The sequence below is a fragment of the Mytilus trossulus genome, chromosome 3, assembly GCF_036588685.1.
Source record: "Mytilus trossulus isolate FHL-02 chromosome 3, PNRI_Mtr1.1.1.hap1, whole genome shotgun sequence".
Lineage (NCBI taxonomy): Eukaryota > Metazoa > Mollusca > Bivalvia > Mytilida > Mytilidae > Mytilus > Mytilus trossulus.
Window position 1 is genome coordinate 91,035,258 of NC_086375.1, and position 26,971 is coordinate 91,062,228.

The window sequence follows — 26,971 nt, forward strand, 5'->3', positions numbered from 1 at the left end:
ACCCATTGTTGGTAATTTTAAGGAAATTTTACTGTTTTTGGTTATTATCTTGAATATTATTATAGATGGAGATAAACTGTAAACAGCAATAATGTTCAGCAAAGTAAGATTTACAAATAAGTCAACATGACCAAAATGGTCACTTGACCCCTTTAGGAGTTATAGTCCTTTATAGTCAATTTTTAACCATTTTTCGTAAATCTCCATGATCTTTTACAAAAATCTTCTCCTCTGAAACTACCAGGCCAAATTAATCCAAACTTGGCCACAATCATCATTGAGGTATCTAGTTTAAAATTTGTGTTTTTTTCCCCAGCCAACCAACCAAGATTGCCGCCACGCCTAAAAATAGAACATGGAGGTTAAATGCAGTTTTTGGTTATTACTCAAAAACCAAAGCATTTAGAGCAAATCTGACAAGGGGTAAAATTGTTGATCTGGTCAAGATCTATCTGCCCTAAAATTTTAAGATGAATGGGCCAACCCGTTGTTGGTAATTTTAAGGAAATTTTGCTGTTTTTGGATATTATCTTGAATATTATTATGGATAGAGATAAACTGTAAACAGCAAAAATGTTCAGCTAAGTAAGATTTACAAATAAGGTCAGTTGACCCGTTTAGGAGTTATTGCCCTTTATAGTCAATTTTTAACCATTTTTCGTAAATCTATGTAATCTTTTACAAAAATCTACTCCTTTGAAACTACTGGGCCAAATAAAATGAAACTTGGCCACAATCATCATTGGGGTATCTAGTTTAAAAAATGTGTCTGGTGACCCGACCAATCAACCAAGATGGCCGCGATGGCTAAAAATTGAACGTAGGGGTAAAATGCAGTTTTTGGCTTATAACTCAAAAACCAAAGCATTTAGAGCAAATCTGGTAGGGGTTGATATTGTTTATCAGGTCAAGATCTATGTGCTCTAATTTTCAGATGAATTGGACAACTGGTTAGTAGGTTGCCCCTGAATTGGTAATTTTAAGGAAATATTGGCTTTTTATACGACCACAAATTTTGAAAAAATTTCGTCGTATATTGCTATCACGTTGGCGTCGTCGTCGTCGTCGTCCGAATACTTTTAGTTTTCGCACTCTAACTTTAGTAAAAGGGAATAGAAATCTATGAAATTTTAACACAAGGTTTATGACCATAAAAGGAAGGTTGGTATTGATTTTGGGAGTTTTGGTCCCAAAAAGGAAGGTTGGTATTGATTTTGGGAGTTTTGGTCCCAACAGTTTAGGAAAAAGGGGCCCAAAGGGTTGAAAATTAAACTTTGTTTGATTTCATCAAAATTGAATAATTGGGGTTCTTCGATATGCCGAATCTAACTGAGTATGTAGATTCTTAACTTTCGGTCCCGTTTTCAAATTGGTCTACATTAAGGTCCAAAGGGTCCAAAATTAAACTTAGTTTGATTTTGACAAAAAATGAATTGGTTGGGTTCTTTGATATGTTGAATCTAAAAATGTACTTAGATTCTTGATTATTGGCCCAGTTTTCAAGTTGGTCCAAATCGGGGTCCAAAATTAAACTTTGTTTGATTTCATCAAAAATTGAATAAATGGGGTTCTTTGATATGCCAAATCTAACTGTGTATGTAGATTCTTCATTTTTGGTCCTGTTTTCAAATTGGTCTACATTAAAGTCCAAAGGGTCCAAAATTAAACTAAGTTTGATTTTAACAAAAATTGAATTCTTGGGCCTCTTTGATATGCTGAATCTAAACATGTACTTAGATTTTTTATTATGGGCCCAGTTTTCAAGTTGGTCCAAATCAGGATCTAAAATTATTATATTAACTATTGTGCAATAGCAAGTCTTTTCAATTGCACAGTATTGCACAATGGCAAGAAATATCTAATTGCACAATATTGTGAAATAGCAATTTTTTTTTTAATTAGAGTTATCTTTCTTTGTCCAGAATAGTAAGCAAGAAATATCTTATTGCACAATATTGTGCAATAGCAAGAATTTTTTTTTAATTGGAGTTATCTTTCTTTGTCCAGATTCAACTTAAATCTTTGTTATATACAATATACAATGTATATTCACTTTTTACTACCAACTGATAAATTTAAATAATCTACCATTCAGTGATAACAAGCTGTTTTTTTACATCTTAATATTTTATGATGTATTTAAATGAGTAGTTATTGTTGCAAACTCCATTAGAATATTTTAATTGAGATTAGTTTTGGAATAAGGGAAAGGGGGATGTGATTAAAAAATTGGGTTCAATTTTTCTCATTTGAAATTTCATAAATAAAAAGAAAATTTCTTCAAACATTTTTTTGAGAGGATTAATATTCAACAGCATAGTGAATTGCTCTAAGAGCAAAAAAAAATTTTAAGTTCATTAGAACACATTCATTCTGTGTCAGAAACCTATGCTGTGTCAACTATTTAATCACAATCCAAATTTAGAGCTGAATCCAGCTTGAATGTTGTGTCCATACTTGCCCCAACCGTTCAGGGTTTCCCCACTTTGGTAATCATTATATAAATAGTTTTGATTAAACAGAGATTTGCATAGGCATTTATTACCAAGAAGAACGTATATGCTAATTATTTGTTTTTGTATTACAGTTGTAACTAGTCAAGCTCTTCCTAGTAATGAATGGTTTGAGTATGATGATGGAAACCAAGCCTACACCAGTCAGGGAATAGATAACCAAGCCTTACAGGCTATTATTGATTCCCAGCCTTCCACCTCTCAGGATAAACCAAAGGTTACAGTACAGAGGTAAGGCCCCTTCCACTTAGATAACCAAGCCTTACAGGCCATTATTGATTCTCAGCCTTCCACCTCTCAGGATAAACCAAAGGTTACGGTACAGAGGTAAGGCCCCCTTCCCCTAAGATAACTATAGATGATAGTTCAGGCAACGATAACAACAACTATTCAGCCATTACATTTTATTTAGAAGTTTGTATTTTCGCCCAAGGCGACGTCACTGACAATACGACGTCGACAATAAACGTACAATAGTTACAATAGTTGGAACGTTATGTTCCCGCGATAATCTCAACAATAACCAAGCCTTACAGGCCATTATTGATTCTCAACCTTCCACGTCTCAGGATAAACCAAAGGTTACGGTACAGAGGTAAGGCCCTTAGATAACCAAGCCTTACAGGCCATTATTGATTTTCAATTTCACCTCTCAGGATAAACCAAAGGTTACTGTACAGAGGTAAGGCCCCTTCCACTTAGATATGCGAGCCTTACAGGCCATTATTGATTCTCAGCCTTCCACCTCTCAGGATAAACCAAAGGTTACGGTACAAAGGTAAGGCCCCTTCCCCTTAGATAACCAAGCCTTACAGGCCATTATTGATTCTCAACCTTCCACCTCTCAGGATAAACCAAACGTTACGGTACAGAGTTAAGGCCCCTTTTCCATATATAACCAAGCCTTACAGGCCATTATTGATTCTCAACCTTCCACCTCTCAGGATAAACCAAAGGTTACTGTACAGAGGTAAGGCCCTCTTTCTCTTGGATAACCAAGCCTTACAGGCCATTATTGATTCTCAGCCTTCCACCTCTCAGGATAAACCAAAGGTTATGGTACAGAGGTGAGGCCCCTTCCCCATATATAACCAAGCCTTACAGGCCATTATTGATTTTCAACCTTCCACCTCTCAGGATAAACCAAAGGTTACTGTACAGAGGTAAGGCCCTCTTTCCCTTGGATAACCAAGCCTTACAGGCCATTATTGATTCTCAGCCTTCCACCTCTCAGGATAAACCAAAGGTTATGGTACAGAGGTGAAGCCCCTTCCCCTTAGATAACCAAGCCTTACAGGCCATCATTGATTCTCATCCTCTCACCTCTCAGGATAAACCAAAGGTTACGGTACAGAGGTAAGGCCCTAAGATAACCAAGCCTTACAGGCCAATATTGATTCTCAACCTTCAACCTCTCAGGATAAACCAAAGGTTACTGTACAGAGGTAAGTCCCCTTTCCCCTAAGATAACCAAGCCTTACAGGCCATTATTGATTCTCAGCCTTCCACCTCTCAGGATAAACCAAAGGTTACGGTACAGAGGTAAGGCCCTCTTCCCCTAAGATAACCAAGCCTTACAGGCCATTATTGATTCTCAACCTTCCACCTCTCAGGATAAACCAAAGGTTACTGTACAGAGGTAAGGCCCCTTCCACTTAGATAACCAAGCCTTACAGGCCATTATTGATTCTCAGTCTTCCACCTCTCAGATAAAGCAAAGGTTACGGTACAGAGGTAAGGCCCCCTTCCCCTAAGATAACCAAGCCTTACAGGCCATTATTGATTCTCAGCCTTCCACCTCTCAGGATAAACCAAAGGTTACGGTACAGAGGTTAGGCCCCTTTTCCATATATAACCAAGCCTTACAGGCCATTATTGATTCTCAACCTTCCACCTCTCAGGATAAACCAAAGGTTACTGTACAGAGGTAAGGCCCCTTCCACTTAGATAACCAAGCCTTACAGGCCATTATTGATTCTCAGCCTTCCACCTCTCAGGATAAACCAAAGGATACTGTACAGAGGTAAGGCCCTCTTTCCCTTGGATAACCAAGCCTTACAGGCCATTATTGATTCTCAGCCTTCCATCTCTCAGGATAAACCAAAGGTTATGGTACAGAGGTGAGGCCCCTTCCCCTTAGATAACCAAACCTTACAGGCCATCATTGATTCTCAGCCTTCCACCTCTCAGGATAAACCAAAGGTTACAGTACAGAGGTAAGGCCCTTAGATAACCAAGCCTTACAGGCCATTATTGATTCTCAGCCTTCCACCTTTCAGGATAAACCTATGGTTACAGTACAGAGGTAAGGCCCCTTCCCCTTAGATAACCAAGCCTTACAGGCCATGATTGATTCTCAGCCTTCCACCTCTCAGGATAAACCAAAGGTTACGGTACATAGGTAAGGCCCTTAGATAGCCAAGCCTTACAGGCCATTATTGATTCTCAGCCTTCCACCTCACAGGATAAACCAAAGGTTACGGTACAGAGGTAAGGCCCCTTTTCCATATATAACCAAGCCTTACAGGCCATCATTGATTCTCAGCCTTCCACCTCTCAGGATAAACCAAAGGTTACGGTACAGAGGTAAGGCCCTTAGATAACCAAGCCTTACAGGCCATTATTGATTCTCAGCCTTCCACCTCTCAGGATAAACCAAAGGTTACGGTACAGAGGTAAGGCCCTTAGATAACCAAGACTTACAGGCAATAATTGATTCTCAGCCTTCCAGCTCTCAGGATAAACCAAAGGTTACGGTACAGAGGTGAGGCCCCTTAGATAACCAAGCCTTACAGGCTATTATTGATTCTCAGCCTTCCACCTCTCAGGATAAACCAAAGTTTACGGTACAGAGGTGAGGCCCCTTAGATAACCAAGGCTTACAGGCCATTATTGACTCCCAGCCTTCCACCTCTCAGGATAAACCTAAGGGTACAGTACAGAGGTGAGGCCCCTTCCCCTTAGATACTGTGAAAGTATTTTAATTCGTGGGTATCAATTTTCGTGGTTTGAGCAAGTTTTACATGTTCGTGGGTTTTTAAATTCGTGGATTGTAGTTTTCTAAAAAAAATAATATATAAAGCCTTTAGACACGATCCAATGTTACAAATAGTCTGGATTGAAGGAAATTGCAAAGTAAACATTGACCTGTGTAAATCGTAGTGACAACACTAATTAACACAAGATAAAGTGATCAACAGATTAAAGACCATCAAATATGGTAAATTAATTAAGCCATAAACATGTCACCTAACATAATCAAATGCTATAAACGTCAAATTGTTCTTATCAAAATCAAATCCAGCATGACATTATTATTTCCCATGTGTACGAGAACTACGAGGATATAAACTGAACACTTTATCATACTAGCATATCAATACTGGACATTTTACTTTGGTCAATCAAAAATATTTTTTATGAGAATTAAAAAAAGATCAAAAAGTGTACAGTTTAGGTTATTAAAGATTAAATGGGTATAATCCTGAATGCAGGTGTTGTTCTGTGACTGTTATTTAAATGTTCTAAGATTTGGCGTTATTCAATACATTCTCTAGATCATATCAGTAGTCAAACCTATACGGGATCTTCACATGTCTTGATTTGAACCTAGGTTGTTTTATTTCGTTGGACACTTAAATTCGTGGATAAAGCCATCCACGAAAACCACGAAAATTGGTACCCCACGAATAAAAGTACTTTCACAGAAACCAAGCCTTACAGGCCATTATTGACTCTCAGCCTTCCACCTCTCAGGATAAACCTAAGGTTACGGTACAGAGGTAAGGCCCTTAGATAACCAAGCCTTACAGGCCATTATTGACTATCAGCCTTCCACCTCTCAGGATAAACCGAAGGTTACAGTACAGAGGTAAGGCCCTTAGATAACCAAGCCTTACAGGCCATTATTGACTCTCAGCCTTCCACCTCTCAGGATAAACCAAAGGTTCAGGTACAGAGGTAAGGCCCTTAGATAACCAAGCCTTACAGGCCATTATTGACTCTCAGCCTTCCACCTCAGGATAAACCAAAGGTTCCGGTACAGAGGTAAGGCCCTTATATAACCAAGCCTTACAGGCCATTATTGACTCTCAGCCTTCGACCTCTCAGGATAAACCAACGGTTACGGTACAGAGGTAAGGCCCTTAGATAACCAAGCCTTACAGGCCATTATTGATTCTCAGCCTTCCTCCTCTCAGGATAAACCAAAGGTTACGGTACAGAGGTAAGGCCCCTTCCCCTTAGATAACCAAGCCTTACAGGCCATTATTGATTCTCAGCCTTCCACCTCTCAGGATAAACCAAAGGTTACGTTACAGAGGTAAGGCCCTTAGATGACCAAGCCTTACAGGCCATTATTGACTCTCAGTCTTCCACCTCTCAGGATAAACCAAAGGTTACGGTACAGAGGTAAGGCCCCTTTTCCATATATAACCAAGCCTTACAGGCCATAATTGATTCTCAGCCTTCCAGCTCTCAGGATAAACCAAAGGTTACGGTACTATAGATGATAGGCAACGATAACAACAACTATTCAGCCATTACATTTTATATATAAGTTCGTATTTCCGCCCAAGGCGACGTCACTGACAATACGACGTCGACAATAAACGTACAATAGTGGGAACGTTATGTTCCCGCGATAATCTCAACATACTGGGGCCGCGAAAAGTAAAATTATCACAATTTTCTAAAATTCTCAATTGTCCATTGGTAAATCGTTTCACTGATAAATAACTGTCCATCAATAAACAATATCACTTTGAAATTGTCTCTCGCGTTGTGTTTTTCTTTGTATATAAAACGGAAATTATATTTAGCGATTAAATTCAATTAAAGTCTCTCATGAAATAGAATAAAATTCAACTTTGCACTAAACGTGTAATTGTTTATGTTCATCGACATCACTGGTGAATCCACGTCTGCACGGTCTCTCTGGCTTTTAGGCTAGCTTTTCGTTTCGGTCTGTTCTTCCAACGGATATAATTTTGCGATCTGTCTTGTAGTTTAGCCCTGTGCTCGTCCTAAGAAATTTACGTAACAACATATGGAATTCGCATTTCCATCTTTTCCTTTTTCTGCAGTTGTTAACCATTCTGATACGAGTGATGCTCGATTTCCTATTTACTGGATGATCAGGATTGGCTTTTCTTGAAATTTCTTTTGTTTTAGTCGCCTTCTTCCTGAATCGCCGTCCTTTCTGTTCTTGTATAATTTCTCCGTACCCATTCAACATATCTGGGGTTTTAATGAGGTTTGTAGTGACGTTTTGTGTCCTTTTTTTCGTAAAGGTTGAATTTGTAGGTAATTCATCAATGTTTTCTTTCCATGCTAACCTAGCGAATGCTTTAATATATGTATTATCTTCTTCGATCTCCTTACTATTGATTCCTATAGACTCCGAATTCCAAAGTTTCTCTGAATTGTATTCAACAGCAACGTGTGAAATATTAAGCGTGTGATCGTTCGACGTGTTCAACTCTTTACCGTATGTAGGTCCTGAAAGCAAATATCCGATCTTAGATTTCACGGCTGTCGGACCGTTTCCACGTACTACATGATCTTCTACAATGTCCCAGTAGTGATCTGCGCCTACTAGCAACGATATCTGGAATGAATCTTGCTCTGTCGTCGTGTGCGCTAACTTTAAACCACGTAAATATTCATATTCCGTATCAATGTTACTCATTTGATTCTGTAGAGGCAAAGCGATGAAAGGTACTATCAGTACTTTGATTGGCATTACGTGTCCTGCATCGGTTTTCAGGTAGACTGTTGTGTTTTCTAAGTGTCTCACGGTTTTCTCTTTACCTTCAAATGCCGATAACTGTGTAATTTCTGTTCCCTCTATCTGTAAGTGAAGTTTATTCGCTACTTCCTGCGTTAAAAACGATCTTTGAGCTCCTTCGTCAAATAGAATATTCGTTTCGATAAAGTGCTGATTGAGCCTACTTGAGATACGGCGGTTTTCAAAAGTACATTTGATCGCGATTCTGTCGATTGAGAATACAAAATGGTAGTATCTTCTTCTGTATCATGAAGTTCATTAACGAGTTGAACGTTTGTCGATGGCGGGTTTGACGGGTTGCTGCTCTGGTTATAATTCGCGAGGAAGTTCGTATTTGCTGAGTTACTACTCCCGTTTCTATGGTTTACCTCATTCACTGGTTTTATGTTGTTTGTTGGACGTGAATTACACAAGCTTGTATGGTGTTTCTTATTACAATTTCTACATGTGTGTTTAGATTTACAATCATTTATTCTGTGTTTACCAAGGCAGTTAAAGCATAACTTATCACGTTTTACTATTATCATACGGGATTCTGTGTCGGTTATTTTACTGCACTGGGTAGGTGCGTGTATTTCATGACAAAACACACAAGGTCTTGTCTCAATATTCTTGACAGATTTGGACTTTGCCGATTTCGCTCCGGCAAAGAAAGACGATGTTGTGGGCAAATGGTTTGTCGACTCTAACTCTTGTCCTGCGTCCATTATATTAATCTCATCTAAAATGCTCCTACGGAGGTCCCGTAATACCCAAGTTTGTATTCTATGTTCTCGCGCGAGTTGTTGTCTGACTTCCCCGGGTAATTTCTTCATAATAATCGGAACAAGTAGAGTGCCGTATGTTTCTTGTGTCTGACCTAAAGCTTCTAATCCCCTGACGTCACTTTCCATTTTATCGTAAAAACTTCGTAAGCTTGTTAGATTATTTCTGGGTGAAGGGATTTCTAATAATGCCTGCATGTATGCATTTATGATTTTGTCTTGTTGACCCAACCTCTCTTTTAATAGATTTACGGCTTCATCATAGTTTACATTTGTAAGTGCGAACCCCGCTATAGAATCAAGTGCTTCATATTCTAGCTGTGCTTTCAAGTAATTGAATTTTTGTACATTTGTAAGTGACAAGTTAAGGTGTACGGCCGACTCATATGAGTCCCAGAAAGTTTGCCATTCTAAGATGTTCCCTGAGAATATTGGAAGCGAAAGTTTGGGTAGGCGGTGACTACTAGCTGACGAAAATGTGCTTTGCTGTGTGTTGAACGTATGACTGGCTTGTACAGACGGGTTCTCAAACGACTGTGCGTTGTGTGGGTTGACTATGTTGTGCATTGGTACAAACGGTATAGTTTCTGGATTTAAAGTGTGGGTTGTTGTATGTGAATCAATATGACGGGACTGTGGTGTTTGGACATTTTTTATGAACTTACGCATTTTCCACATCTTCCGGTTCTGTTAACTTTAGAATTTGTTCGTTTAAGTCCTCAAACAATGTTTGTTTTTGCACTAGTTTTCCGAGTGTTGCTATAACTTCTTCTTCATCGAAATTCGAATTCTCCTTTGCTTCATCTAATCTTCGGAATAATCTGGTAACAGCGCTTCTGTTCCCCGATCGGACTGATTTCAATTTTACGAGATCCTGGTCACGGCACCATAAATATAGATGATAGGCAACGATAACAACAACTATTCAGCCATTACATTTTATATAGAAGTTCGTATTTCCGCCCAAGGCGACGTCACTGACAATACGACGTCGACAATAAACGTACAATAGTGGGAACGTTATGTTCCTGCGATAATCTCAACAGGTACAGAGGTAAGGCCCCTTTTCCATATATAACCAAGCCTTACAGGCCATAATTGATTCTCAGCCTTCCAGCTCTCAGGATAAACCAAAGGTTACGGTACAGAGGTGAGGCCCCTTAGATAACCAAGCCTTACAGGCCATTATTGACTCTCAGCCTTCCACCTCTCAGGATATACCAAAGGTTACGGTACAAAGGTAAGGCCCTTAGATAACCAAGCCTTACAGGCCATTATTGATTCTCACCCTTCCACCTCTCAGGATAAACCCAAGGTTACGGTACAGAGGTAAGGCCCCTTCCCCTTAGATAACCAAGCCTTACAGGCCATTATTGACTCTCAGCCTTCCACCTCTCAGGATAAACCAAAGGTTACGGTACAGAGGTAAGGCCCTTAGATAACCAAGCCTTACAGGCCATTATTGATTCTCAGCCTTCCACCTCTCAAGATAAACCAAAGGTTATGGTACAGGGGTTAAGCCCCTACCCCTTAGATAACCAAGCCATTTGCTCTTGGGCAAAATAATAACAGATTAACAATTTAGGCTCCTGAATCTTCAAGTTTCAATTGTTCTGAACAAACTTATGTCAAATGTAAATGCATCTCAAATCTTTGGACAGTATCGGAGACTGATTGATTGATAGTGGCTTAAATTAACAACCATTGGCAAACATTTTATGCACATTCAAAAATGAACTAAAAAAAATAAAAACAATTGTCAGCATTGTAAGGTAGTTCAGAATAAAGGGCAAGAAATTGTATGGCCACTGGTGAGATTGATACATTCCCAATTTCCTTTCTCAATTTTATGGATTGCTGTCCTTTGTTAAATAAATTGCATATAATGAACATGATCATGTGATATGAAAATGTACCCAGTTAAGTACTAGACTGACACAAGGTAACACTTGCACGATTGGGATCACATATCATTGAAGTATTTATTTATATTTAATTAACAAATTTGAAATCTTCTGTGCTTACTTCAAACTTTTGTATGTAACATAATTTGGACTTTGGAATACAGACTAGTCACGGGACCTATATAATTACAGGGCTTCCAGTATAGACCTGAGTCAGTTAAATGTGGACCAGCTATCACAGCAACAGTACTACACAATAGGTAAGATCATTACAATTAAAAAGGTTAATTTAAATGTCAATATGATAATTTTTCATAAAATCTAATTTGAAAGTGTATAAGAGCAACTATTTTTTCTTGTGTTTTTTCTTCATAGCCACTAAGAATATATAAAAATGAAGAAGATAAAATCCTTGTTTAATTTTTGAAAACTTTTTATACAACTGGAACTACATGTATTGTCATTTTACGTCTTTTTAAACTGCAGTTAAAATGCATCATATTTAAAAATGAGTAATGATTTACATTTTCAGAACAAGCAATGAGGATGTTAAATCAACCAGACAAAACAGCTGAGGGAGTATCTATTCTTAGAATGGACTCTTCTGAAGGAGAGACTCAACAGACAGAGGTCAGTTTTCTACCTACACTTTAATCATGTGTGGCAGCTTTCTACCTACACTTTAATCATGTGTGGCAGCTTTCTACCTACACTTTAATCGTGTGTGGCAATGGCAGCTTTCTACCTACACTTTAATCATGTGTGGCAGCTTTCTACCTACACTTTAATCATGTGTGGCAGCTTTCTACCTACACTTTAATCATGTGTGGCAATGACAGCTTTCTACCTACACTTTAATCATGTGTGGCAATGGCAGCTTTCTACCTACACTTTAATCATGTGTGGCAATGGCAGCTTTCTACCTACACTTTAATCATGTGTGGCAGCTTTCTACCTACACTTTAATCATGTGTGGCAATGGCAGTTTTCTACCTACATTTAAATCATGTGTGGCAATGGCAGTTTTCTACCTACACTTTAATCATGTGTGGCAATGGCAGTTTTCTACCTACACTTTAATCATGTGTGGCAGCTTTCTACCTACACTTTAATCATGTGTGGCAATGGCAGCTTTCTACCTACACTTTAATCATGTGTGGCAATGGCAGCTTTCTACCTACACTTTAATCATGTGTGGCAATGGCAGCTTTCTACCTGCACTTTAATCATGTGTGGCAATGGCAGCTTTCTACCTACACTTTAATCATGTGTGGCAATGGCAGCTTTCTACCTACACTTTAATCATGTGTGGCAATGGCAGCTTTCTACCTACACTTTAATCATGTGTGGCAGCTTTCTACCTACACTTTAATCATGTGTGGCAATGGCAGCTTTCTACCTACACTTTAATCATGTGTGGCAGCTTTCTACCTACACTTTAATCATGTGTGGCAGCTTTCTACCTACATTTTAATCATGTGTGGCAATGACAGTTTTCTACCTACACTTTAGTCAGGTGTGGCAGCTTTCTACCTACACTTTAATCATGTGTGGCAGCTTTCTACCTACATTTTAATCATGTGTGGCAGCTTTCTACCTACACTTTAATCATGTGTGGCAATGGCAGCTTTCTACCTACACTTTAATCATGTGTGGCAATGACAGCTTTCTACCTACAATTTAATCATGTGTGGCAATGGCAGCTTTCTACCTACATTTTAATCATGTGTGGCAATTGCAGCTTTCTACCTACATTTTAATCATGTGTGGCAATGGCAGCTTTCTACCTACACTTTAATCATGTGTGGCAATGGCAGCTTTCTACCTACACTTTAATCATGTGTGGCAATGACAGTTTTCTACCTACACTTTAATCATGTGTGGCAATGGCAGCTTTCTACCTACACTTTAATCATGTGTGGCAATGGCAGCTTTCTACCTACACTTTAATCATGTGTTGCAGCTTTCTACTTACACTTTAATCATGTGTGGCAGCTTTCTACCTACACTTTAATCATGTGTGGCAGCTTTCTACCTACACTTTAGTCAGGTGTGGCAGCTTTCTACCTACACTGTAATCATGTGTGGCAGCTTTCTAACAAATGTAAAAGATTCCTGTCTTTAACTACTGTGGATTCATTAATATTTCGTTGTACACCAATTTTCGTGGATTTCGTGGATACAGGAAAACCACGAATTCAAATGTTCAACGAATTACAATTTGTCTTAAGGAATGTATGCAGACTTTACCAAAACCACGAAATAAAATATCCACGAACATGCAAGTTTTCATCAATCCACGAAAATTGGTGCCCACGAAAATAAATGAAACCACAGTACCTGTCTCTGTTTTCAGAATGAATTTCTTGATCCTATGATGACCTTCCCAAATGGCCAATACTGCATTCTTAAAAAAAAATGTCATGTGAATTTCAAATCCGTACCAACTTAATAGCTTTTAGATTTTCTTAAAAGAATTATAAGTCCAGATTCTATTCACATTCAACCATGGCTACTTTGATATAATGACAATTCATTCAATAATAATAATTCTAGTTTTCACATGAACCATCAATTGCTACCAAACTTTTTTTTAAGTAATACATCCTCAATTCTCAATTCATTCCAGGTATCTGAGAAGCAGTCCACTCCCACCATAGCATAAAGACATTTTCTAGTCAATTTTAAAATGCAATGAAAAATTATGAAAATCTAAGTAGAAAATAAATCTTCTCAAGAGCCTCTAGTATTCCACATTTTGAATCCCTGACTTTTTTAAATTGACAAGGATGCCACATTTGTATACAGAATTTTATTTGCCAGTGTGAGTCCAATAAGATAATTTATTTATTTCAGGTGGAAACAACAGTTATTCAAGAGGAAATTCCTGGTGCAGCAATTCAAGTGTCAAATCAAAATTCTCAATCTGAGTTAGAACAAATAGCACAACGTTTAAACTTACAAGGGGAGTTAGATCCCCAGACTGGAATATTCTATAACACAAACTCATCTACAGACAATTCTTCATCCTCATCATCAGACATAACACAATCTCAGATAGTAGTGTCCGCTGGGGCAAAATCTTTTGACTTGTTAAGTAGTTCATTAGAAGAAGCTCAAATTAACTTAGATTCTTATCAATTTATGGAAGAGGATATATTAACAACGGAAAAAGTTACCACAGAAGCTGTGGGGCAACCTGGTACAGAAGTTGTAGGTATGTTTACTCTATATTTATTATGCATTTTCATTTGTTAGTTTTTGGGATGGTTCCAAAAAGTAAAATCATTAAAATACTGAACTCGGAGGAAAATTCAAAACAGAGTCCCTAATCAAATGGCAAAATCAAAGGATAAAACACATCAAAATAATCGACAACAACTGTCATATTCCTGACTTGGTATTAAGCATTTTCAAATGTAGAAAACGGTGGATTGAATCTGATTTTATAGCACTAAACCTCTCACTTGTATGACAGTCGCATCAAATTCCATTAATATTTACAACAATGTGTGAACAATGTGTGAACAAAACAGACATAATACGTACAAAAGTCAAAATAAGGGTACAGTAGACATAACTATATCACAATCTCAAAACAAACAATTATTAACAAAATTAATGCTTCATTGGCGAATTTAGATTAGAGTTTGAAAGCAGAAATAATTTGGAATTTCACATTTTAATTAACTGATAAAAAAATATTTTGGTTGGACATGAATCAGTTAGGAATAGATGACTTTAATAAAAGTCTGGAAATACACCAAACATTCACATTATATATATGTGATTGATAAGTAAAGAGAAAAACTACTTTTAAAAGATTTATCGGTCGTCCCACTGTCTTTATCACTCTGTTCAGCTCTTAATATTATTCCGTATCATGTCTTTGTGACGTCAAATACGTTGACCCGGACATATTAGTGACGTCGTAATGTTAGAACTGACATTAATAACTTTGACCAGAACTTATCAAGTCATCTTTCGTGTACTGGTGAAACAAAGAAAACACTTCTGAAACACACAAATATAGCCTGATAAATCAATTATCAGATTATCTGCATATTGATATTGTAAAATACGATATCAACATGCAGATAACCTGATAATCGGTACGTATGACAACCTGTTTATATCTACAACATGCTTTTATACAGTCCAAGGGTATGCAGTAAAAGGTAATAGAATGTTAACAATGTAATATTCATCATTTGATAAGAATTCAAACTTACCAAGCAAGATCATTATATCAGACTTTAATAAACAAGTTAAACCTTATAAAGGCTGTTCAGAGAACTGTTGTGTGTCTCCCTTTACTGTGGTATATACTACACCTTATAAAGGCTGTTCAGAGAACTGTTGTGTGTCTCCCTTTACTGTGGTATATACTACACCTTATAAAGGCTGTTCAGAGAACTGTTGTGTGTCTCCCTTTACTGTGGTATATACTACACCTTATAAAGGCTGTTCAGAGAACTGTTGTTTGTCTCCCTTTACTGTGGTATATACTACACCTTATAAAGGCTGTTCAGAGAACTGTTGTGTGTCTCCCTTTACTGTGGTATATACTACACCTTATAAAGGCTGTTCTGAGAACTGTTGTTTGTCTCCCTTTACTGTGGTTTATACTACACCTTATAAAGGCTGTTCAGAGAACTGTTGTTTGTCTCCCTTTACTGTGGTATATACTACACCTTATAAAGGCTGTTCAGAGAACTGTTGTGTGTCTCCCTTTACTGTGGTATATACTACACCTTATAAAGGCTGTTCTGAGAACTGTTGTTTGTCTCCCTTTACTGTGGTATATACTACACCTCTTAAAGGCTGTTCAGAGAACTGTTGTGTGTCTCCCTTTACTGTGGTATATACTACACCTTATAAAGGCTGTTCAGAGAACTGTTGTTTGTCTCCCTTTACTGTGGTATATACTATACCTTATAAAGGCTGTTCAGAGAACTGTTGTTTGTCTCCCTTTACTGTGGTATATACTACACCTTATAAAGGCTGTTCTGAGAACTGTTGTTTGTCTCCCTTTACTGTGGTATATACTACACCTTATAAAGGCTGTTCTGAGAACTGTTGTTTGTCTCCCTTTACTGTGGTTTATACTACACCTTATAAAGGCTGTTCTGAGAACTGTTGTTTGTCTCCCTTTACTGTGGTTTATACTACACCTTATAAAGGCTGTTCAGAGAACTGTTGTGTGTCTCCCTTAACTGTGGTATATACTACACCTTATAAAGGCTGTTCAGAGAACTGTTGTTTGTCTCCCTTTACTGTGGTGTATACTACACCTTATAAAGGCTGTTCAGAGAACTGTTGTTTGTCTCCCTTTACTGTGGTGTATACTACACCTTATAAAGGCTGTTCAGAGAACTGTTGTTTGTCTCCCTTTACTGTGTTATATACTACACCTTATAAAGGCTGTTCTGAGAACTGTTGTGTGTCTCCCTTTACTGTGGTTTATACTACACCTTATAAAGGCTGTTCAGAGAACTGTTGTGTGTCTCCCTTTACTGTGGTATATACTACACCTTATAAAGGCTGTTCAGAGAACTGTTGTGTGTCTCCCTTTACTGTGGTGTATACTACACCTTATAAAGGCTGTTCAGAGAACTGTTGTTTGTCTCCCTTTACTGTGGTATATACTATACCTTATAAAGGCTGTTCAGAGAACTGTTGTTTGTCTCCCTTTACTGTGGTATATACTACACCTTATAAAGGCTGTTCAGAGAACTGTTGTTTGTCTCCCTTTACTGTGGTATATACTACACCTTATAAAGGCTGTTCAGAGAACTGTTGTTTGTCTCCCTTTACTGTGGTATATACTACACCTTATAAAGGCTGTTCAGAGAACTGTTGTTTGTCTCCCTTTACTGTGGTATATACTATACCTTATAAAGGCTGTTCAGAGAACTGTTGTTTGTCTCCCTTTACTGTGGTATATACTACACCTTATAAAGGCTGTTCAGAGAACTGTTGTTTGTCTCCCTTTACTGTGGTATATACTACACCTTATAAAGGCTGTTCAGAGAACTGTTGTTTGTCTCCCTTTACTGTGGTATATACTAAGTAGATATAGGAAGATGTGGTGTGAGTGCCAATGAGACAACTCTCCATCCAAATCACAATTTAAAAAAGTAAATCATTATAGGTCCATGTACGGCCTTCAACACAGGCCTTGGCTCACACTGAAAAAGCTATAAAGGGCCCCAAAATTACTAGTGTAGAACCATTCAAATGGGAAAACCAATACTAAGACATATTTATATTATAATTTTGATATTTTATTTTTGAACAGAAGTGTCCTCTACACCTTATGAAGTTTATACCTCAGGTCCTGAGGAATCTGTCGGTCAGGAAACTGTTATTGTATCCAGTAGTAATGAAGGATCTCACATGGGTCCTATGATTCGGATCAAATCAGCATCATCTAGCAGTTTTATACCAATACAAGAAATCTCAAAATCATCTACCATCAATATCACCACACATACACAGGTACACTATAATGGGTTTTTATTATTACTTATTGACATTCAAATTATTATTATTAACTGTCTTCGATAGAAAAAGGGCATTTTTGTGGGGTCTAAATGCCCTTTCATATATTTGATCTAGATTGGGTTAAGTTTTGGTTTAAGGTATTTGTAGAGATTGACATTAAGATCCTTAATACATAGACTTTGGATTAATGCTTATTCTCGATAGTTGGAAATGATATTTATTTAGACTCATTTCAGATAAATAATTTGATCCCAACAGAATTATTTATAGATTATCACTGGTCACCTCAACAAGATTGATTGTTAGTTTGAGACGGAATGGTGAATGTGAGAAAAGCAATCTAAATGAGATGGCTAATTATAATCTTCTATCACAATTTAGCCTCTGACAACATTGTTAATTTCATTGACAACGGCATGTGTGCTCTTGATTTATAGCAATAATGTTTCCTACCACTCTACTGTGCTGAGAAAGGAAATTATCAGTCAGTGCAATCAAAGGAGAAATAATTATTTATAGTATACTAATCGCCGTATTTGAATATCAAAAATAAGACAACGCGTGACCGAACGACGCATAGACTATACGAGTGCGTAGCATGAGTTCAATCCATAGCGGCGTTTGGTCACAAGTTGTCTTATTTTTTATATTCAAATACGGCGATTAGTTATACTTTTTATTACATTGGCTAATGGCTTTTTTTATGAAATTAATGTAGAAAAAGTAAGGAACTATATGTTTTTTCCTACGCATTCACAATTTGTTTTGATCCGACGTTATCGACGTCTTGACAACGCCTATTGTTTTATGACATCAGAGAGTGAAATAACCACATTTATTTCACATGTGAAATTATCGGTTTTTATTTAACTGGGAAATCAATTTAATTTATTGCAACCAATGTAATAAATATGATTATTCCATATTGATAAAATATTAGTAGGTTTTTCTATATGAATGGGATTTTGAATAAATAAGCATATTCACCTGCGGAAAAAGGATATTCACCGCGCAAAACGTCGCGTACTTTTACGTGTATAATTTTGGTAAAAAACGTTTGATGTACAATTGGTTTTGGTAAATATTTTCCATTACATTAATTTCACTCGGAATATGGAATAAAACATTTACTGTCTTTTGTTTCGGTAAATATGTGGTTTTATTGACTTTTGAAAAACTGATATTCACTTCGGCCGTTGGCCTCAGTGAATATCAGTTTTTCAAAAGTCAATAAAACCACACATTTACCTCACCAAAAGACAGTAATTGAATATTATTAAACATAACATTGACTGAGGTAAGTTTTGGTTTAAGGTCACATTAACTAGACAGTGTACATGTTCATGTTACATCAAAACTAAAAAAACCAAACAGTTCATTAAGAATCGATATGTTAAGTGACAGTTAGCCTCTGTTTCTGTATTCTAGTTTATATATACTGTTTATGAAGTAACGACTTTATTTTTCAGCCATCAACAAGTGTTATACATGAGGCAGTTTTATCACAAGAAGAAGGAATCTATACAGCTGAAATTATTGACGATTCCAATCCAAATATCACTCAAAACATAGACTCCTCTTTCATAACAACTGTCCCTATAAGTGATGTACCAGTCACGATAGAAACCACTTCAGTTGACCCTGTAGAGGTTGAAGGTGAAATTGTTGGATTGGAAGACATAGGTACGATCAGCAATACATCATCAGGTAGAAATATTAGTATTCCACTCCAATATGTAGAAATATATGTATTCCTCTCCAGTCTTGTAGAAATATATGTATTCAAATCCAATCTTGTAGAAATAGATGTATTCAAATCCAATCTTGTAGAAATATATGTATTGAAATCCAATCTTGTAAAATATATGTATTCCACTCAAGTCTTGTAGAAATATATGTATTCCACTCCAATCTTTTAGAAATATATGTATTCTTCTCAGATCTTAATTCGATAGGTAGAAATATATGTATTCCATTTCAATCTTGTAGAATCTGAGTATTCCACTCCAATCCTAATTTACTCGGTAGAAATATATGTATTTCACTCCAATCTTAATTCAATAGGTGGAAATTACAAATATCCCACTCAAGTAAATTAACAACAACTTGGTATTACTTGTATGGATTAAGTCAATTCAAGAATAGCATATATATGTTAACTATGTTTAAAAAAATCACTTTGGCTGTTGCACATTAGGCACTAGAAATATAATTGATATTGACAAAATTCATAATAACTGAGAAAAAAACAAGTCATTTGCTGTTCATTCTTTATTAGGGCCCTGCTGAATGGTGCATCACTCTATAGTGATCAGACTGTCTGTTGGTCCATGAAAAAAAGTGTCAGCTCTATGTCTAGAGAACCGTTATAATTTCATACTTGTACATGACATGTATATTTACCAACACCAGAGGGTGTGTCATAATGTTTGTACAACTTCCTAGGTCAATGGTCAAGGTCATTAAATTTGGTTTCAGTTGACAACCAACCCCATGTCCTATGGTAAAGATCAAGATAGCTCTATATCTTGAATACCTTTCTGATTTCAAAAGTTTATTTTTAACATGTATATTAACCAATACCAGATGATGTGTCATAATGTATATAAAACTTTCTAGGTCAAAGGTCAAGGTAAAAACTTTGGTTTTAGTAAACTACCCATGTTCTATGGTAAAGATACAATTTTTTTAATTCACATTGGGGCACACAGAGATGTTAGTTATTTTCCCTAGTATAGATACAAGGTTAGATTTATTGTCATACACTGAAGGGTCAAGGGTCAATTCAGCTACAATCTTAATAACAATGTTTGCAAGCAAGGCATATAAACTCTTGATTTGCATGCTGTATTATTTTAACTGACCACATTTATTAAAACGTGTTTGTTGTAATCAAATCTATGTTACTACAATTATTAGAACTAATATGTGGTAATCAGGTTTGTCTGATGTTGTAGGTGCTAATAGTGGTGTTGATTCAGGAGACTCCAGCCTTGATGCTATACGCTTGAGTAAACGAAAACGTCGACCACCCAGTGCATTAGAGGATAGTCCAACTTCACAATCCATTGGTTGGGCAAAATCTTGTCTGTGGTAAGTATGTTTTGGAACTTTGTACAAGGAAACTCTATTATTACATCGGTTGCAAAGAATTACTTTGATTTCCAGTAAAATAAAACTCATCATTTCACATGAAAAAATAAACTGGATTAATTTCAATCCTCTGACATACAACAATTGTTGTTGTCAAGACATTGTCAATGATGTTGTATCAAGCAAATTATAAATGAGCCGAAAAAAATACAGTTCCTTACATTTTCTACTTTTATTTAGATAATATTCAACTTGTGGCCAATCAACCCGATAATTAACTTGTACGCTACGCTCATTTCTGAAGTACTGTGTTGTTCAGTCACTCATTGAATATTTTTTTACGTATGAATTCTGCGATTAATTATTTAATAAGTATCAAAATATCAGTACAAGAATTTTATAGCCATTGCAGAGGTGTTTTTATGAGTTTATTGCTGAAACAAATACTTGACGGTTCCTTACTCAGACCCATTTACATAGATATATATTTCTACAGGTTAATACAGAGAGTATCTAAGTATAGAGGTTTGAGTAGAGACAAAGGAGAAATGAATGCTGCATCATGGTTCCTAAAACCAGGTATTACGGATTTTTAGATACACATTTGAAAAGCACTTCTTCAGCCTTCACTGTGCCTCATAGAAAAGTTCAAAAATGAAAACATCCTCTTTATTTATTTAAGTCATATAAAATAATATGCCAGTTATCATGGTTATAACAATAATTCTTTTTTTCCAGAATTTTACAGAAGTATGCCAAAGTCCAGATGTGGCTACCATTTAAAGTTTTAAATATATACCCAATATCACAAAAACCATAGAATGCTCAAACCAAAACTGTTAAATTTTAGGTGCAGAGGGGGGGGATTATGTTTTACCCTTGTCCGTATGTACAACAAGCTATGTAAAGGGCCCTCAAAATTACTAGTGTAAAAATAAAATTGAGAATGGAAATGGGAAAACCAACGGTCTAATCTATATTAAAAAACAAGAAAGAGAAACACTTATGAACCACATAAACAAACAACATCTACTGAATATTAGATTCCTAACTAAGGATAGGTGCAAACAATTGCATAAGGATTAAATGTTTTAATGGTACCAAACCTTCTCCCTTATTTGAAACAAAAGTGTAACATACAATGCTTATAACCACAAAACACAGATCAAGTTTAAAAATGGGTGGCGTCAGTTTTACTGTTTCAATTATGCCCTTTATAAACATAAAAGTTGCTGAATTTTTGCTTTCCCTTCTTTAACTGTAGTTTGCATCAACAGAATGTTATGAAACTTATTTATAAGATTTGTTTAATTTTAGTTGATCCTAATGATGCCCCTGATTATTACAACATTATAAAGAGCCCAATGGACTTTGGAACGATCAAAAGAAAATTAGAGGTATGAACACTTATAGAAGTATAGTCAATTAACTTTTGGTATGTTGCATAACACCAAATTATTGAACCCGTTCTACACTCGTTAACATGATTATACTTACAAGAGAGTGAAGAGACAATTAATCCTTACCATGCAGTGACCGTCATAGAACAGGTGTACCCAAATTACTGTTATTTGGCTCCAATGGCATTCCATACTTTTAGAAGTCCACTTTATGATACTTATTTTAAAAGTTATGCATGTTCCGTCAACCTGAGGCTATCCATGTTCACTTTTCTCATGTATAAGTAGCATTTTGAGCACATATACGGACTTGAAAATTGAAATCGGCTAAAACTCGGTTTTCTGGAGAGGTTGGCTTCACATCTGTGTCTTACACAGGAAGTTCAGAGGCATAAAATATAAAAAAAATACAAAAATAGTGCAAACCCACGGCCTTATAACTACTGATTGTTATTATTGTTTAAATATGCATAGGAAACGACTACTTCCGCTTTTGGGTCTATTTGAAGTCAAAAATCGCGAAATTCAGTAGTTTAGGTCCAAATGACCTTTTGTAGACTGCTGAACCAAGATCATATTCACTCCCACCTAACAAATGTTGGGGTCAATTTGTTAACTAGGGTCCACTCTACATGCAGGCTACAGCAGGATACCTTTACCAGCATCCCTGGGTCAAGAGAAAGGATGAAAAATCATCAAAATTGACGCTTTTTGCACCTGATGACCAACTTTGGGGTAAAATTTGATTCTTAAAAGAAGTTACTTGTATTTCATTCATGATTATTTTTACAAAAAGCCACAAGATGATAATTAAAAGTATAAATAGACATTATTTGACCCTTGTGATTTTTTGATTATTATTTTTTAATATCAATTAATTGAATTACTTAAAACAATAACCTAATTATCTTTCTACAGATGGGAAGTTGCAATGATTATGAGGAATTCCATTCTGATATGCTGTTAGTTAGAGACAATTGTAGAACGTATAATCCCCCAGGCAGTGTTGTCAGGAGGGACTGTGATGAAGTCTTTGCATTCTATATGTCAGAATATGAAAAATTATTAGAAAAATGGCAGAAGGTAAATATTGCTTCATTTCATTGAAATTTGGAAATTAATAATAATATATATACAGTTATGGGCAGAACATGTATTTGGTTAGATACTGTTTAGAATGTTATGAGCAAAATATTAGAACCTTTATTTTTCACTTTTATGTAAAAATCTGTTTCAAACAGAAGCGTTATCTTTTATTTTCCCTAAAAGATTAGTAATTGGCCCGAGGAACAATTAGTTTGTAGTAAATTTCTTTTTATGCCCCATTTATGTGCATTATGTCTTCTGGTCTGTGGGTCCATCCGTGTGTCACGCTTCAGGTTAAAGTTTTTGATCGAGGTAGTTTTTGATGAAGACCAATCAACTTGAAACTTAGTACCCACTTACTTAATATATTTCATGCATAAAATATAAATGTATAAATTTAGAAAGTGCATTAAAATAATTTGCAGGTTATACTGTGTTCTTGGACCAATTATTTTAACTTGATGATATTATTAAAGAATTTTTATTAGTACTCTTTTATTTCAATCATTTACAGAATATCTTTATTTTTTTAATTGAACTTTGTAGGTTCAGTTCCCATCACCAGCTTCAAAAAAGTTGAAATTTGAAAGTCGGAGTCCTGTGAAGTGAAGGAGTTAACAACATGAACGTTTTACTAGTAACACATGTGTTAATTGGATCAGTTGTTTACCTAACAGTGAAGTATATACTGTACCCAAACAGTATACCTGTCAAGCATGTTCAGTGCTATACCAACCAGTTTAAGTATACATTGAAACAGTATAGTCTATAGACAAGTCACATGGTTAAATTAGTTGAGAGAGAGAATGAATGAAAGATAGAAACTTCTATGTTGACACTTTAATTCCTAGGATGTTTCTCTATTTGTGCCAATTTAAAGTACAGTTAAAAGCATGGTTGATACGAGAGTTCAAGTGCTTCTGTGTGATCGGTGTAGTGAGATCATATTGGTCCTTAAGCTGGACCTGTGTAGTGTGTTCAGATTTGTCCGTCAGCAAGACCTCTGTATTGATCAGATTAGTCATTCAGCAAAACCTGTGTAGTGTGTTCAAATGACCTGTGTAATGTGTTCCATAACATAACTGTCTTGTTTTATTTACATGAATCATCAAGATTTCAAATCATTATTCAAAATTCATCTTGTAATTTGTCATTATAAGTTATTCATATTGAATTTTATTAAGTCTATTCATAACTTTTTTTCTGATCTAATGCAGTAATTGTGCCAAAAATATTATATTCATATGCAGTGAAAAGAGATTTTGTTATGTCCAGTTGTTTTGTTGAATGTTAAGAAATAATCATGGTTATAAAGAACAAAGGTCATCTAATAAATGATTTAGGAAGCATCAAATGGTTTACAGTTGTATAGTATATTCTTTCATTGTTCTTTTTGTAACAATACTATGATTTAGTTATTTAAAAATGCAGTGGATCCTCCTTTTAAATGGTATCATAATATTCCTCCACCGTGGAAGGAAATAACCAATTTGCTGTATTCTAATGTAATATTATTAAACCATCTGTACTTCATTGATTATATACATATTTTGGTCAGTTATGGTGAATATTGTGGTTGATATCAAATAGAGTCAAGTCCAGCACAGTTGATTGATTCTCATAGCTCAAGTAATACTCTTCAGGGTTATTACTTTACTCTTCAAGGTAATTACATTTCCATCGTTTTAAGTTTTTACCATGTTTCTGTCACATGTATGAAAGTACATTAACAGTTAGCATCACTGCCATATTAAAGATAGAACATAATGGTAAAAATTAGTCCAAACAAAACTGGGTAAAAGTAATGAAAACCATTTTTAATGTTGATGATTCAACACCTGCTTTTTATACATGATCGAAATAACATATTAATGTAGGTGCAAACATTTTATTTTAAATTAATGAAATATTGTGAAGGATGTTATAAAGATACACGTATTTATCATTAAATCATATTTTTAACAAGTGCTTGTAAATACTGAGTTTTAACAAAGGGCATGGTGCAAGTCATTTGGTCTCAGACCATAAACTATTATAAACTGTACATTATTGTTGACATGTATGATCATTGTTAAGTATAATAAAAGCAATCTATAGTCTAGTTTGTTTCTCATTTACTTATCAGAAGGAGAGGCTATTTCATAATTCTTTTTTTTTTCAAATGAGAATGCCATGTGTAGTTGAAGGAAGATTTATATACATCATAACATGCATGTCTTGAATGTTGATTCAATCAACAGTGGGTCAGTACAAAGGAAGATTTATTTTCATACCTAATAAACAGGGTTTTATGCCCAATTTATGGGCATTATGTTTTCTGGTCTGTGCATCCGTCCGTACATTCATTGGTCTGTACGTTCGTCTTGTCTCGCTTCAAGTTTAAGTTTTTTGTCGAGGTAGTTTTTGATGGAGTTGGAAGTCCAATCAACTTGAAACTTAGTACACATATAGCCTATGATATGATCTTTGTAATTTAAATGCCAAACTAGAGATTTCCCTCCATTTTTATTGTACACTTAAAGTAGAAAATGATAATGCCGATGGGGCATCCGTGTACTGGGGACACCTTCTTGTTGTCCTGAATTTACATTCAATTTACCCCTGCAAAAACATCCATCTGTCATTATCATCACCATAAATGGGTATTGCTTTACAGTTTTAATTAGCTTAGCTTGCCCAAACGTCCACTATGAGCTTTTCACATCAATGTGGCTTGTGTAAAAGTAAAATTCTTTTGGAAATGGCCGAGCCGATTTAAACCAAATTGTCCCAAGAGTGCATGTGCACATGCTGAAATATCTCGCTTTCTTGACTAACCATAGATGTTATGTTGATAGTCATGTTGAGTTGATAGTCCTTAATATAAAGCTTTATTATAACCATCACATAAAGTAAACATAATCAAAGAAAATGAGGTCACATCAACCAAACTGTACATATACACCTTACAATTATAAACCAAATGCAAAAGATGATCTTTTGCACAAAGTATCTAAAGTTGAGCCAGTAAAACTTAACATTGATCAATGGACCATGAAAATGAGGTCAAGTTCTGAAGAGCTCTGCCTTAAAAACATGCTGTAAATATAGTTGACCTATTGCATACAGTATCTAAGAAACAAACTTAACCAGGAAAACTTCAGATTGACCAATGAGGTCATGGTCAGATGTCAATTTCAAGACTGACAAATATACCAAACAATTTTTCATACACCAAATATAGTTGACCTATTGCATACAGTATTTGAAAAAACACAAAAAAAACTAAACTTAACTTTAACCACTGAATCATGAAAATGAGGTCAAGGTAAGATGATACCTGCCAGTTGGTGTTATATGTCAGTTTGGTATGGCAAGTCGTTTGGTAAAGTTAACATACTTTTATGAGAGTTATCTCTCCTTAACCAGTCTTTGGTGTATTCATGCGGATTGCATTCCGTATTTGTATTATACGTTAGTTTATGTTGTTCTCTTGATTTATTGTTATGATACCATGTGGATGTGTTTTGGAAGAAAAGAACATTATTATCTTGAAATAGTTATATTATTTATGCCAGATTGCAACATAAAAATCAGGACCTTGCAAGGTACGCACACACCAAATATAATACACTAGTTCAGGGAAAGCTTGTTCGCGACCTAGAATTCTGAGTGGGTCAAGCGTTTAATTAAAATTCATACGAGAATATGCGAGATTTGGATCAACTGGGGGCAAAGTCATATTTGGTACACATCAATATTCGATGTTAAATAGGCGTTTATTAGGACGCCCGCCGCTTTCCCGTTTACCTGTGAAGTCGCTGAGTGTCATCTGTTTTTTTGTTTGTTTATGTTTAAATTAAAAAAAGTAAAACAAAAAAATTGTGAAAAATTTCGAACCATAGAGATTGAAAATAACGGGAGAAAAATGGATAAG

The 26,971-nt window shown here is 35.8% G+C and overlaps 1 protein-coding gene across 3 annotated transcripts in view; it reads left to right on the forward strand.

Annotated features, from left to right (window-relative positions):
* The window catches only part of LOC134712822 (BRCA2-interacting transcriptional repressor EMSY-like), a 40,983-nt gene extending 15,827 nt beyond the window's left edge, over positions 1-25,156 (forward strand). For 2 of the 3 annotated variants that reach the window (XM_063574745.1, XM_063574744.1), the window contains exons 15-25: positions 2,588-2,744; positions 11,162-11,229; positions 11,502-11,599; positions 13,826-14,186; positions 17,271-17,470; positions 18,946-19,183; positions 20,434-20,569; positions 21,066-21,148; positions 21,887-21,966; positions 22,888-23,052; positions 23,602-25,156. In XM_063574745.1, coding sequence (XP_063430815.1) covers positions 2,588-2,744; positions 11,162-11,229; positions 11,502-11,599; positions 13,826-14,186; positions 17,271-17,470; positions 18,946-19,183; positions 20,434-20,569; positions 21,066-21,148; positions 21,887-21,966; positions 22,888-23,052; positions 23,602-23,664 — 1,649 coding nt within the window. In that variant the 3' untranslated portion in view covers positions 23,665-25,156. The remainder of the gene's footprint in view (positions 1-2,587; positions 2,745-11,161; positions 11,230-11,501; positions 11,600-13,825; positions 14,187-17,270; positions 17,471-18,945; positions 19,184-20,433; positions 20,570-21,065; positions 21,149-21,886; positions 21,967-22,887; positions 23,053-23,601) is intronic. The other variant, XM_063574746.1, reaches the window with a different exon arrangement.
* The last annotated feature ends 1,815 nt before the right edge of the window (positions 25,157-26,971 follow it).